This window comes from Pinus tabuliformis, chromosome 3_2 (assembly GCF_031772625.1).
Source record: "Pinus tabuliformis cultivar Carrire ecotype Pingquan chromosome 3_2, CPIR1, whole genome shotgun sequence".
NCBI classification, from domain to species: Eukaryota; Viridiplantae; Streptophyta; class Pinopsida; order Pinales; family Pinaceae; genus Pinus; species Pinus tabuliformis.
In genome coordinates, this window is record NC_142302.1 from 1,058,629,994 (window position 1) to 1,058,644,016 (window position 14,023).

Below are 14,023 nucleotides of genomic sequence, written 5' to 3' on the forward strand. Positions count from 1 at the left end.
CAATGTCATAGTCAGCTTGGAAGCTCCACGATTTGCTGCAATTGCAAATACAAATAGCCTTAAATTCATAATTCTACTGAATCAATGTGTTGTTGATGCCATTCAGTTCTTTTAAAATCACAACCTACCACCAGAAAAACACCCAATTCGTCTAAAACAATATAGATTTATGCTGGGGATCATAGAGCTCCCATAGGCTTGATTGCTAGAAAAAGCATAAAAAATTTACCTGCTGCGTTGCATGTGCACCTAAAAGAGAAAAGAAGACCTTCCAACAGTCAATAACCTAGCATACAACTACAGTCATGCACAGTGTTACAATGGGGAAAACAGGCAACACAACCCAGATAGTAGCATGCCACCGACGCCTAAAAGCCTTCTTCATCTGCCATGAGGACCCCTCCCATTAGCAGTGCCAAGGTCCAGTAAGAGTGGACATGCCTAGGAACCAACAAGAGTCTACCACAGGCTGCAAGTACCATTTCCTGCCACACCACGCGAAACTTTGCATTTACTTAAGACACTTACGTTCATCCCTCAACCTCACCATAGGGTCCTCTCTTTACCTCACTATCAGCATCGTATTCCCTTCATGTTATTGAAACCCCGTCATGGTGTGGGAGATTATAAACTTTGAATTATGTCTGCCCTACTAGTTTCAGAATGTCTAGTTTGTTATTTTACAACTTTTTTCATCCTAGTTATAGAGTGTGTTTTACTTCTCTTGGTGTAATTAGAGGCACTTTGGGAATCTCAAAGTTGTTGGGGAATTATAAACTCTGAATCTCCATCTCCAGTATTAAAAGTTCTGATCTAACATGCCTACTGTTTCAGTGTCCTCGCTCAAGGTAAGGACTAGCTGCTATGCAGCCCATCTTGTTATGTTAGAAGGCGAGAAAGTTGTTGAGACAATATAAAGTTAATACAATTTATATGTTAATCACTCCATAATATATTTATTATTTATAATAATTTAATATTACTTTCCCACCATTAATTTTTTCTATTATGGTTAATATATTAATAACCAGCTTTTGAAGTAATCTTTTTATTAGTACTACGTAAATTAAAAATGATCCATATAAAATTTTAAAGCATCAAAGGAATTTAATATATATTAATAATTAACTACATTTTTAACATAATAATTTTAAAATATATTTAAGTAATATAAATTTATTTTAATGTTCGCTTATTTATGTAATAAAAATTAAATATTTTCAAATATTAAATTGATATTAAATTTTATATTCTAAAATTCTAAAAAAATTGCATCTTAAACATATTTTTTTTATAATAAAAAAATAAATTTTTTTATAATAAAAAAATAAAAATTAATATATTAAAGAATTAACAATAATATAAAGTGTATGGCTAATTTTGCACTAGCTTCTTTATATAAATGATAAATATCTTCTCTCCACTCAAATGGAGTTCGACTTTTCATTTTTCATTATTGTTGGAATTGTATTATAAGGATTATATCAAAGGCTCTCTTCTTTTTATCATTACCTTTAGTTTTAACTTTTCATCAACCAACCATAAGAGTTACTAGGATGATTGTTTAAACCTAAAGCCAAACGAATTCTCACATTTTTTATGTTTATTTACTTAGCTTTCCATGCAGGATGGTTCAAAATAGTTTAATAGAAACACTATTTAATATTTATCATTATTCATATGTAGAATTTTATGAATATATATTATTTTACGAATATGATAATAGTTTTTTATTATCCGTAAAAAAAAACCATCAATCATATTTTAAAAATTGTCTCTCTTTGGGGTTTGAAACATGGACATAATGAACATGATATTGTGGATAACCGGGATCATGCTACTCCAAGAAACAACCACAGAAGCTTAAAATCTAATAGTATATATTTATTTTAAGTTTGGATTAATAACATTTTCAGAGTTGGTAATTATTTTCAAAATTTTTTTAATTTAAAAATATATTTTATCTTGTATATTTTTTTCACTGTATTTAGAGTTAAAATAAACATATGTTAATATATATGTGTATTCTATTTGTTAAATGTATAGTAAGAAAGAAATTACACATATCTATCGTATTAAATTATTGAAATAGTATCTACCTATCTATCTATCTATCTATCTATATATATATAGAAAAACTAGTTATAACATAGTTGTTAAATAATAGATAGGACAAATCATCAATGCTTATCATCATGTATTTGGATCTTGGATCTTATTTTGTTATGAAACATGTTCCTTAAAAATTAAATGAAGCAAATAATTATTGTCTATTTTTAATGTAAATGTGTTATTACAATGAATATGATTTATGAGACAAGATATGATGATATTCAGACTAGCTCTCCTCTGTGTGTGCATGGGAGGGGAAATGAACAAAGGGTACAATTACAATGCAATATTTTAGTTAACCTCCAAAAATTAATAAACAAAATAGTAATAAATATGTATTATTGCCTTCATATAGCGTCTAATGGTATTAAGATAATCCATTTTTTTTAATATTATTCCTTAAGTTTTTTAATTCAAGTTGTTTCTTCACGAACTATAAATTCTCGCTGGTAGCTTCTTGTAGATGTATATTATTCAACAATTAACTTCCCTTATTTATATAACATGGAAGTTTTGTTTGCATTGGCACTATTTTCCCACAACCTTGTTTCAAAATGATATATGAAATGAATGTGAGAAGAAGGAAAATTTAAGTCATATTGTAGTTATGTAATCTTTGGAAATAAATTTTGGTTTCTATTTTGTTTTAGTGTGGTTTCCTATATGTTTTTAGTCTAATAAATATCCTATCACCCTCCTAAATTTGTCGTTCACTTCAATGTTGATCTACTTACCACTTCATCCTAATTTGTTTCATTGGAAGGTTTTCCTTAGTAAAAGTTAAAGTATATTTTTTCTTCTCCATTTGTGACTCTATTTCCTATATAGAATTATCTTGCAAAAGATATGAGATACGAGGAGTTGGATATCCATAAAGAGCCTCAAATGGGGACATTTTAGTAGATGTATGATATGCAGTATTATACTATCGTTCTTCTAGAGGAAACCACTTCATTCATTGAGATTTATTATTTGAGGAAAAAATTGTAAATAACTCTTTAAAAATTTGTTAATTATTTCTGTTTAACCATCTATTTGTGGTTGATATGTTGATCTTATTACTAGTATTGTTCCACCCATCCTCCACAATTCCTTCTGAAACTTTCTTGTGAATTTTGGATCTTTACTAACTTACTATTACCTTAGGAAGGCCATGAAATATATCAGTTTGCTTCATTAGTACTTCTTCCACTTATCTTGTCATGTATGTACTTTGAATTCCAGAAAAATGTGCATATTTTATGAGTTTATCAATGACCACAAAAATGGAATATTTACCCTACAATGGTCATAACCTTGTAATGAAGTCTACCAATATCTCTTGTCATATATGATTATATATGTGTAACAGATGAATTAACCCTATATATTTCACTATATTTTCTTTATTTCTTTGGAAACCCTAGGATTCACTTACAAAATTTGGCCTAGGCAAGGAAGTGGGAACGACAACTACAACAAAACCTATTAAATGACTCATTGGGTGGGGGACGTTCCTCGACCCTAATTCGCTAGTTTTGGATAAGAAAATTGCATGTTTAGGGTCGAATAAGGCAAAAATAATACCCTATCGGGAAAGTGAAGTGGATTTTATTCAATTTCAACTACACCCTATGAGGTTGCCGCTCTCTGAGGTCCCTCTGGTGCTCTAAGTGCTCCAAGCCTAGATGTTTCTTCTCCAAGTGGTGCTCTAGATGCTCTAAGTGAACAAACGTGGTGTGGCTCAAGCAAGTGTTTCTCCTTCAAATTCAAAGAGAAATCAAGATTTTATATATATATATATTTAACAAAATTAGATTCAGTGTTTGTTGAAGGTGGAAAATATAGTTAGTCAAAACACTGAATTATGTTTAAAAAATGATTGTGTTATAATGTCTAATATGTGCAAGGTTTTTTCCCTCCCAATAAATGGGTGAAAGGTCCAAAAAGAAGCTTTTTTCACCAAAATAGGGGGGTGATCCTTTGATATGTTTTAAGGAACCTTGCACATCTTACCATTGGGGAGTCATAGAACAGCTTTCATATTTTTTTCTTCAACTTTGATTGACAGAATAAAAAATTTCTACCGTTGTACCAATGTATATCTCCTTTCCACACCCAATTTTCCATGGAATTGATACTTTCTATTACATTGTATTTTTTGTTTAGCACTTTTGTCATTTTTAATGGTGAGATTCCTCCATCCATATTTGAATATAATATATAGTAGAATATAAACTTAAGGCTTCTTATATTCTACAAAGAACATTTACTACTAATTTTTCGTTCCCTTCTTGTACATTGCTACAAAAGCTTTCATTTTTTCTACCCAATTTATTTGCTCTTGCAATGACAATATTTGCTTCAAAAAATACATTAGCCTATCATAGTATGTCTTGACTTTAAACTGTCTCCCAATGAGATACTATCATTTTTTTATTGAATGTACAATCACTTGTATTTACTTTTTATATGTTTATTTCATTGAAACCTTTCTCTTGAATTGTTCTCTTACAATAGTCAATGTTATCCCTTCTTATGTGAACATTCCTCGAATTCTATATTCTGATGGATCACATTATATAATGATTATTTTTCCAAAATGAAGTCTTGTCAATAATGACGTAGAAGGCAAAACATCCTTCAGGACAAACAATTCCAAACTAGTATCATCATTCCATCAATTTTTTTTTTCTTCAAGAGAGATGTGAGTGGGCCTGGAATGCACACATAATTGTTAACAATTTTTTGATAATAACCCGTAAGTCCAAAAAATCTTGTAAGACTCTTGATGTTCCTTGGAATAGGTCATTTTGTAATAGCTTAGATGTTTTGGTGGTCCACCCTAAGTCTTCCCTTTGAAACAATATGACCCAAATACTCCATTTATATCCCAAGAACACATTTGGATTTTTTTATGTAAATTGATTGTTCCCATGAATTTGTGTAATTTTATCTACATGCTTAGTGCGATATTTCCATTATTTATATAAATAAGAATATCTTAAGATAAAACCAATACAAAGTTTCTCAAATTCGATTAAAAAAAAATTCATAGGACTCTGAAAATTAGAGGAAGAATTAGCAACCAAACACCCATATTTACTCGTCATGTGTTCTAAAAGTTATCTTCTGAATGTTTTATTTCCTTAATATGACTTGGTAGTATCTTGATTTAAGATCATGCATTGTAAAATTAATCATTCTGTGAAGCTCATCTAATATCTCATCAATATATAGGATAATGAATTTTCCTTCAATGGTTATTTTGTTTACATAACAATAATTAGGGCACATCCTCCAATAATTATCTTTCTTCTCACCATCACTATTGGGGTTGAAAGTGACCTCCTACTATGTTGGTTAATACCCGAACATAGCATTTCTTGTACCTTTTCTCATTCACCACCTTTTTCTGATGCTTATATCTATAGGGACTTTTATTAGGAGTACATATAGGTATTAATTCGATTTGATATTAATTATGTCTAGATGGAAGTATACCTATACAAATTTCTGGAAGACATTATAGTTCTTTTCCAATTTGCATTTTAATTCCTTAGAAATATTTTCATCTTCTTATTTAGCTTCCGTAAAATATAGATAAGGTCTAGTTTTTAACCCTTTCAGCTCATATTGAATTCCTTCCCATTAAAAACACATGAAAAAATCATTATAGTTTTTATAAATTGTACCAAGTATTATAGACCATTGAATCCATAGAAAAACATATACACCTCCAACTATGATGGAATATATTTTACTTTCCCTATTATATTGAACTATACCCACTTTAATTCTTTGACTTTTTTTGCACACAATCAGTAGCTCCTCCATTTGAAACTCAAAAATGAAAATTGTCATTAGATAAACAAAATAACAGAGGTTCCCTTCAAATATTTTTATGAACGATGTTACTGGTACTCCTTGGGACTTTGATTATTAATGTAATAAATAACATTTAGCATTTACGGAGTTGAGAAATCTACTAATGCATAAATATATATCTCACATGTGTCTAGATCAATGTTGTGCACAATTTTAGTTCCTATGTCCTAGTCTTTTAAGCTGACAATTTCTTCCTCTTTTGTTTGTGTAGATGTCTCCAATTCCTATTTAACATTATTTTTGAAATTGAAGAACTTTGTTTCTTTACATTAATTCCACTTTGACTAGCTTTGTTGCAACTAAAGTATATGCATTCTTTCCTCCACTTCTTTCTATGATATCCAAGTAGGTTGAGCGGCATTTTGTTTCTTTACATTAATTCCACTTTGACTAGCTTTGTTGCAACTAAAGTATATGCATTCTTTCCTCCACTTCTTTCTATGATATCCAAGTAGGTTGAGCGGCATTGTGTATAAACATGTTGACAAGAAGAAAAATTCCTCGTGCAACAAGTGATCTACCACTGATAAATACCTCAATTAGGCCTAATCTTGTTTAGCATAGTGATTCTCACTTTTACGTGGCCTCGCCACTAAAATTTTTTCTCCTTGAAAGGATACTTTCATTCGAGCTATCATAAATTGTGATTTCAATCCTAATATATTAAATAGAATAAATATAATTGATCTATCTATTCTATATTGATAGAAAGAAGAATAATGATAATTTTGATATAGGAAATACATTACATACTAAATTTAAAAATAACCCATAAACTTAGTAATGAGAGAGCAAAATTGTACTTTAGATTCATAAAAGAATAGTCTATTAAAAAAACTTTACATGCACTCTGACTTCACATTGTCCATAATATAGGGATAATAATAGCCACATTCTATTGTAAATTTAATTATCCCAACGAGAAAGAAATAGTTCTAATTTTCCCAATTAGGATCATATAAAATGAGAGGAATTCGATATGATAAGGGAGGATGAATTACTATGATGGTTAAAATAGTTCTAGGATTTAGTAATTATTATAAAAAAGAAGTAAATTGTTTATTCAAATATATATCTATTTGATATAACAATTATTTGCTCTCACATTCAATTTATTATTAATTTGAAAAAAAATGAATTAGATCATGGAAAATAGTATTACATAAATAAAACAAAAAATGTAAAATATACTTATCTAACAATAGTGCATACAAAATATATATTCATTTTTTCTATAGAAGAAATTTGTCTGAATTATAAAACTGTTCTTAAAATTATATTCAATAAAATAATATTATTATCAAAAAATTGATAAAAACTCTTTAGAAATTTAGGCCTTCCCTATAAACATAGGATCTGGAAAATGGTGCAAATATCTTACCTCCGTCTTTTACCATCTTGGTTACTTTATTTTAGAGATGAAAAGTTAGAATAACATGAGTTATTTCCTTGTTTCTATCCCCTTTCCAAGTTTGTACTCGTGCATTCTTTATAACAACTGATTTTTTTTTAGTCATTGATTTTAGGATTCAAATTCTCGAATTCTAATATCTAATCCTGGCATATAAGATAGGATACTCCATCCTGCTATCTGCAAACTCATCCCTCATAAAATCAATTACTCTCACAACACAAACTTGTACAACTATTGCTAATTACTATAATCTAATGATTTTTTGGAAATGGAAGGATCTTACTTTTGATAATTGTTAGGAAATTTAATTACTTAAATTAATGAAATTAAATTATAAATTTGGATTTCATAAATTTGTTACATATAACTACATTATTTGTAGGACTAGATCACTTATGTGAGTTCTATCATATTCAAAAGAGAATTAGATTAATAGGTCATTTTTAGGAGTCCAAATTAAATGTTGAGTTTTAATGACATTTAGTTGACTCAGTGATCCAAACAATTTCCATAGCTTTTTTAAACATTTTAATAAAAAAAATATACAATCATAAATCAAAACTAACTAGGACATCTTATAATTGTAAGTATAATTCTTGTACTTTTCTCTTTCTTAGAATCTTTGGGTTAACAACTTCTATGATTTCTAGTGACAGACCACACTTAGTCATTGACACACTTGCAAATAATTATGCAGCATAAAGGAATGAGTGATAAATTATAAATAAATTAATGTAACTACTAAACAAGGTAAGCCCCAAGAGTCAAATCAAGTGCCTTGCCAATGGGAGGTCAGAGGGTCGAATCCCGAAAGCTCTTGGGGTTAGGTCAGTAAATAGGCCGAGGGGTGTTGATGCCCTTCGGGTGGCGTCCACTCAGTGTTTAAAACCCTGGACGTAGCGGCTACCCACTGACCCAAGTATCCGTGAACGAGTAAGTGAAAAAAAAAATACAAGGTAGTAAACTAATAAATAAAATAAAACTACTAAACAAGGTAGTAAACTAATAAATAAAATAAGAATGACGATTATGCATAAATGAAACTAGAAAATGCCGAAATAAAAGATATATAAGAAAATAAATTAATGGCTAATGTATACTAGAGAGAGGGGTTCATGTATCCCTTCACAAATAAATTAATGGCTAGTGTATACTAGAGAGAAGGAGAGAGGGGTTCATGTATCCCTTCACAAGTAAATTAATGGCTAGTGTATACTAGAGAGAAGGGTTCATGTATCCCTTCACATACACTGTAGAGGAAGGATGCAACATTCTATTCAAAATAAATAAGAAATAATGTCTTTATTCAACATTCAAAAATTGGAAGGCGTAGCTTTACATTACCTCTCCTCAGCCTCCGTGGGAATGTCACACTACTCATCGTTTAGATTTTGTTTATGTTTTCTAAATTTGATACCTCCACTTAGATTTATAAATAAACTTAATATTTTATAGAGGTAAAAAAGTTAAAAGAATATGGTATAAATCCTTTCTCATAGAAAACACATCTATGATTTAGCTTTATCGAGGAAAAAATAGTTTGCACACTATTAGACTGATCTCAGTTATCCATCTATTTTTGGTGAATACCTTGGAGAAATTTGAATCATCCTATACATTTTTGTAATAGTAGCCAAAAATGTCAACATACTACGCAAGTATTGTCCAAATCCAAATCTTTAACCAAAATTCTAAAAATATTTTGATGAGATTGATGATAAATTAATAGCATGAAAATCATATTTATTCCCATATTAATAAACACAATGCTCCAAATTTAAGTGTTGTCCAAATCCAAATCCAAATTTTTAACCAAAGTTCTAAAAATATTTTGATGAGATTGATGATAAATTAATAGCATGAAAATCATATTTATTCCCATATTAATAAACACAATGTTCCAAATTTTGTTTTTATTACGTGAATCCAAGTGAACTAACCAATAATTTTAAAAATAAGTACTACAAAAAATTTGGATTTTATCACAAGATTCCTCTTGAAAAATGGGGAAATCGCCGATATGTTAATTTAAATTTTTTCAACCCATGCGTTGGATTTTCTCAATTCATCTTCATTGATTTGATAAGGACGAAAAGTGTGTCACAAATGTCCCTTTTGAAATCACCAATATGTTACTCAATTTATAATTTTTCAACGCATGCATTGGATTTTTTTCAATTCAACTTCATTGATTTGATAATGAGGTGGAAAATTGCATTGGAAATTTTCAATTCATCTTAATTGATTTGATAATGATGTGAAAAAATAAAGGCTAAAAATAGTCTATTACATGGATATGCATTCGTGCAGCACTGTGCTGCTATCATATTTCTAGAAACTGCCATAAATACAACTAAAACGTGCATGTAGTTAGATAATAACAACATATATAATAATTATAAATCGAGGGGAATTAATAAAATTAATAATCACATATCTCATGAAGCTTGCATGAAGTGAAAGTGGATAATATGAGTGATATATGATAATATGATCGATATATGGAAAAATAAATAAATAATAATATGCTAAATGGTCATAAAAAACTTGTTAAAACCAATGCTCAACATCAGCACACCCAAGCCATTGCATGTTCCCATGCAATAAGTAGGTAAGTATAACACCAAAAAGGAATAACTAGGTAAGTAGAACGCCGAAAAGGAAGGAATAGTGGTGAAGGTAGTGGATGGACTACATAGACTATGAATTGCAAGGTAATATATGAAGATTTATATGGAAAAAATTTAAGAATTCAATGATAGAAAACCCCAAGTTATATGAATGAGTAGAAATAGAAATCGGTTACCCAACCTACCTTTTCATAGGTCAAAGCTTGGCTATCTTTGATGTGATGCAAGAAGTGTATGCCAAATTAAGTGTAATAGATATTTTTCCCTTTTATAATTAGAGAAAGAAGGGGATGACACTAAGAAATTATAAATCAATATTTTAACAGCTACAAGAAATATAGTAATTTCTACCGGAATATAATAAAAATGGTCTTTTATCGGGAATTCTTGAAAGGATAGTTTACTATAGAAATTACCATTTTTCTCCCCTATATAATGATATTGGAAGATGACACCTATCTCTCAGTGATATAGGCTACTATACTATACAAAATGTAGTTGGATGTCAAAAATGATTGCAAACAAATGACATAGTTCATAAAAAGGAAGAATTGCAATTGTACAAGCAACACCTTGCACAAGTGGATTACACATAGTTGAATTTTAATTGTGTAAGGCAAGAATAATGGCATCTCAATAGATAGAAATCAATGAAATAAAGTTTTCTGTGTTGGAAAATCATGATTGATGCTGTGAAGCGTCCAACTCGATTAACCAAGACTGTGAGCTAGTTTTGGACGTTGGCAAAATATGTTGACAAAGAATTTGAACTAAGTTCCACGCCTTACGTGAGGGCTATAAGTTTGGGTTAAATTTGGGTTGAATAACATGGGAAATTAACAACACCGTCTTCAACAAAACCTCCATGCTTGAATTCACTCAAGAGATATGCAAATATAATAACCATTAAGGGAATACTAAATTTTTGTGTGAGCAGTGGTAACGATATTCTATGTTGCAAGTGCTACTAAATTTTTGTTTGTTTCAAGCATTGTTAAAATTCTATTAAATTTTTTTGTTTGAAGTATTGTTAAAATTTTATGTTGTGAGTTGAAATTTTGCATTGTTGAAATTTCAACTTTATTTATTTGAAAAAGCAATTAGAGATGAAAATTGGGTACAACTCATAAATAAAAAAAATTGAGAGTATTGAAAAGAATGATAATGGAATTTGATTGATTTAAAAAAAATAAAAAATCATTAGTGTAAAGTAAGTTTACAAGACAAAGATGAATGGAAAAGACAAATTCACATATTTAAAACAAGACGTGCAACAAAAATATTCTCACACTAATCCAGAAAGTTATTCGCAATTTATTTCAAAAGGTATGTACAGAAATACATATATTAATGTATTGGCATATAGGTAGCATATGTATTATTTTTTATTATCATATTTTGCTTATGGATAGTATCACTTCCAAACATCGATTTCTTCCACAATATGGTGTTATGGGATGACATGGCGTTCTTAGGAAGGAAGAAAAGTGACAGGGTATGAGGGACTTTGATCAGGGTTGAAGAGCCCAAAGTGACGCTCCGTTTCAGCCCCAGGCTTCCTGTTCTCGTTGAAAAGAGCGAAGATATAGGTCTCCAGGTTCGTTCCCGGCTTCTTGGGTGTTCCTACATTGGATAATACATGTCTGATGAGATTGTTGTTATACGACTGAGCATTGCCAACTGTGGCGACATCCTCGCCAGCAGAAGGCCATCCGGTTTCAGTAACGACAAGTGGGACAGTGGAATATCCCAACGCTTGCATAGCCGACAAAAGAGTATCAGCCATGGCATCGAACAAGTTGTTGTAGTTCCGATCTCGGTCTTTCACCACCGTAGATGTGGACCTAAACAGAGCGTAGTCCAGAGAAATGGCGTCTCTGTTGCCGATGTAGCTGAAATATGGATACACGTTGGCCATTAACGGAGACCCGTGATCTGAAAGGAATTTGAGCATAGATCCCATGGTGGCCTTCAAGTCGTCTCTGAAGTCACCCTTAGACGGCGGGAAGCCGATCCCTATAACATTCATGTTGTGGGCTGTGGAGACCTTGATGTTATTCTGCAGATTGTTGTTCTGAATAGCGGCTTGGATGTTTCTCATTGCAGGAAGAAGATAGCATCCGTCGTTCGTGTTGGCCAAAACCTCGTTACCCACAGCAATGTATTTGATCCTGGTGGCGGGATAGAAGGGAACAATGCTATCGCTTACCCAGTTGTTGGCTGCGTCCTGGCTGGAGGCTAATTCTTGCAATCTGAAATTTTCGACTCCCACGATTACATCGATGCCGGAATTCGCGAAAGCTTTCAGTGCATTTCTGTTTGCTTCGAAAATCCTCATTTTCCCAATATTGTTCTTCTTCATCAATCTTACAACCTGGTCTGCATGTGGCAGATCGCCCATCATGCCGTAGTTTACTCCTATTTTGTCACCACCTGCACAAAGAAACAATTTAATAGAACGCCCTTGTTCAATGGTAAGTTTGAATAAACAATACAAAGTCATTACCGAAAAAAAAAACAAAACAAAACAAAAAACTGATAATGATAATTGACCTGCGAGAAGCCAAGAACAGAAGATGAAAATACACTCTAGGACGATCTTCGTTTGACGTACAGAGGTAGCCATTTTTGCTCGCTGGAAAATGGCAGATTTTAGGCGAGGATGTTAAATTCATATGGAGCTCGATTGGTCTTCACGTGGATTTATACTTTGCTATGCCAGGTGAGGTGCCGTGCCGTTTTGCACTACATACCTCCCTCCAGACATTGATTAGATTTATTGATTTCGCACTTTCGTCTCAATCTGGACGATATGATATGTCAACTTCCATTACGCGAACAGGCGTATAAGAACGAAAGCCACTTCCACCCGTATCAGTTGTGAATGCAAAGACTTTAGAACGGTTTCCTCAGCGTTCAAATCCGAGTTTGTTACTCGTGACTCCTTAACAGTTGCAGAACTGCCAATAAAACGAACCCAAATCGTTGTGGTGGCTGAAACAATTACATAGAAACTATGGGTCCGTAGTAAACAGTATTCTTTCTGTCGTTTTCAGCCGACTCATTGTTCAGTGACAAATGCACATTTTCAAAAGGTGGATGGATCTCGTCTCAATCTGTTTGGATATCAATGTCACAACTGATAGATTTCATTGTAGCGAGGTACTCTGCTTTTGAGGAAAGCGTTATGAATGGTATCTAGTAGGGATTTAAGATACCGGATAAGGTGGGCTATTCGTTTAGTTTCAATGTTACAGAATGACTAGGACATTGTGTGATAATGTAGGAGTAAGTTCATAACTAGCATACTTGACACAGTTTTGGATTTTATAGCTTTCACAACACTTACAGAATTTGGATTGCGGTTACAGAGCTCACAACGACCTAGGTCATTGGAGTTTGCCTACTAATTTAATTAACTCAATAACTAAATCCCACAACGAAAATAGAAAGGAATTCAAGACTTCTCACAAGAACACATACATGATTCAAATACTTTTCATTTATTCAAAATGTATGGTTACGGTCAATAATGCTGAGGGAGACTGAGGTTGTCAAAGTACCTGAAATTGCTATGTTGTTACCTACAAACACCACCTACAATAACGAGACACACATCTCAACTTGTACAGCACCGCGTCGCTCTCTTTGAAAACAATGTAGCAGCCAGGAGCCGAAGACAAATATACAGAAAACCAACGGGTCACAAGCAAAAGCAAAACTCCCCCTTTTCTTTTTGTCCCTGTAATTTAATTTATTATAATGTTGTTGGCCTCTTCGAATTCCAACGAATTCTTTTTAGATACAACAGCGACTTCACATAGCATAGCATCAGCAAGCGATCTCGGAAGTGTCAGCAACTAGAGCAGTTGGCGCTTTGAGAATATATAGTTACAGGCTTGTTAGCAACTATTATGGTTAGCAATTACATTTACTATTGCCGGCTGGGTGTATCAACAACTAACATAATAGGTGTATTTATAGATACATTTTTTTAAGA

At 31.8% G+C, this 14,023-nt stretch overlaps 1 protein-coding gene across 1 annotated transcript; it reads right to left on the reverse strand.

Annotated features, from left to right (window-relative positions):
* Nucleotides 1–11,312: 11,312 nt before the first annotated feature.
* Nucleotides 11,313–12,734, reverse strand: LOC149184247 (glucan endo-1,3-beta-glucosidase-like). Its single transcript, XM_089418870.1, has 2 exons — nt 12,577–12,734; nt 11,313–12,456 (listed from the first exon to the last, which is right to left on the reverse strand). The coding sequence occupies exons 1-2, from the start codon at nt 12,647–12,649 to the stop codon at nt 11,495–11,497; spliced, it is 1,035 nt and encodes a 344-aa protein (XP_089274996.1). The 5' UTR covers nt 12,650–12,734; the 3' UTR covers nt 11,313–11,494.
* Between the last annotated feature and the right edge of the window lie 1,289 nt (nt 12,735–14,023).

Bases quoted from the DNA above. Each gene is read 5' to 3' on its own strand.
- LOC149184247 (XM_089418870.1), bottom strand. From the start codon at position 12,649: ATGGCTACCTCTGTACGTCAAACGAAGATCGTCCTAGAGTGTATTTTC. The intron at 12,457-12,576 runs GTCAATTATCAT...TTCTTTGTGCAG, and splicing joins CTGTTCTTGGCTTCTCGCAG to GTGGTGACAAAATAGGAGTA.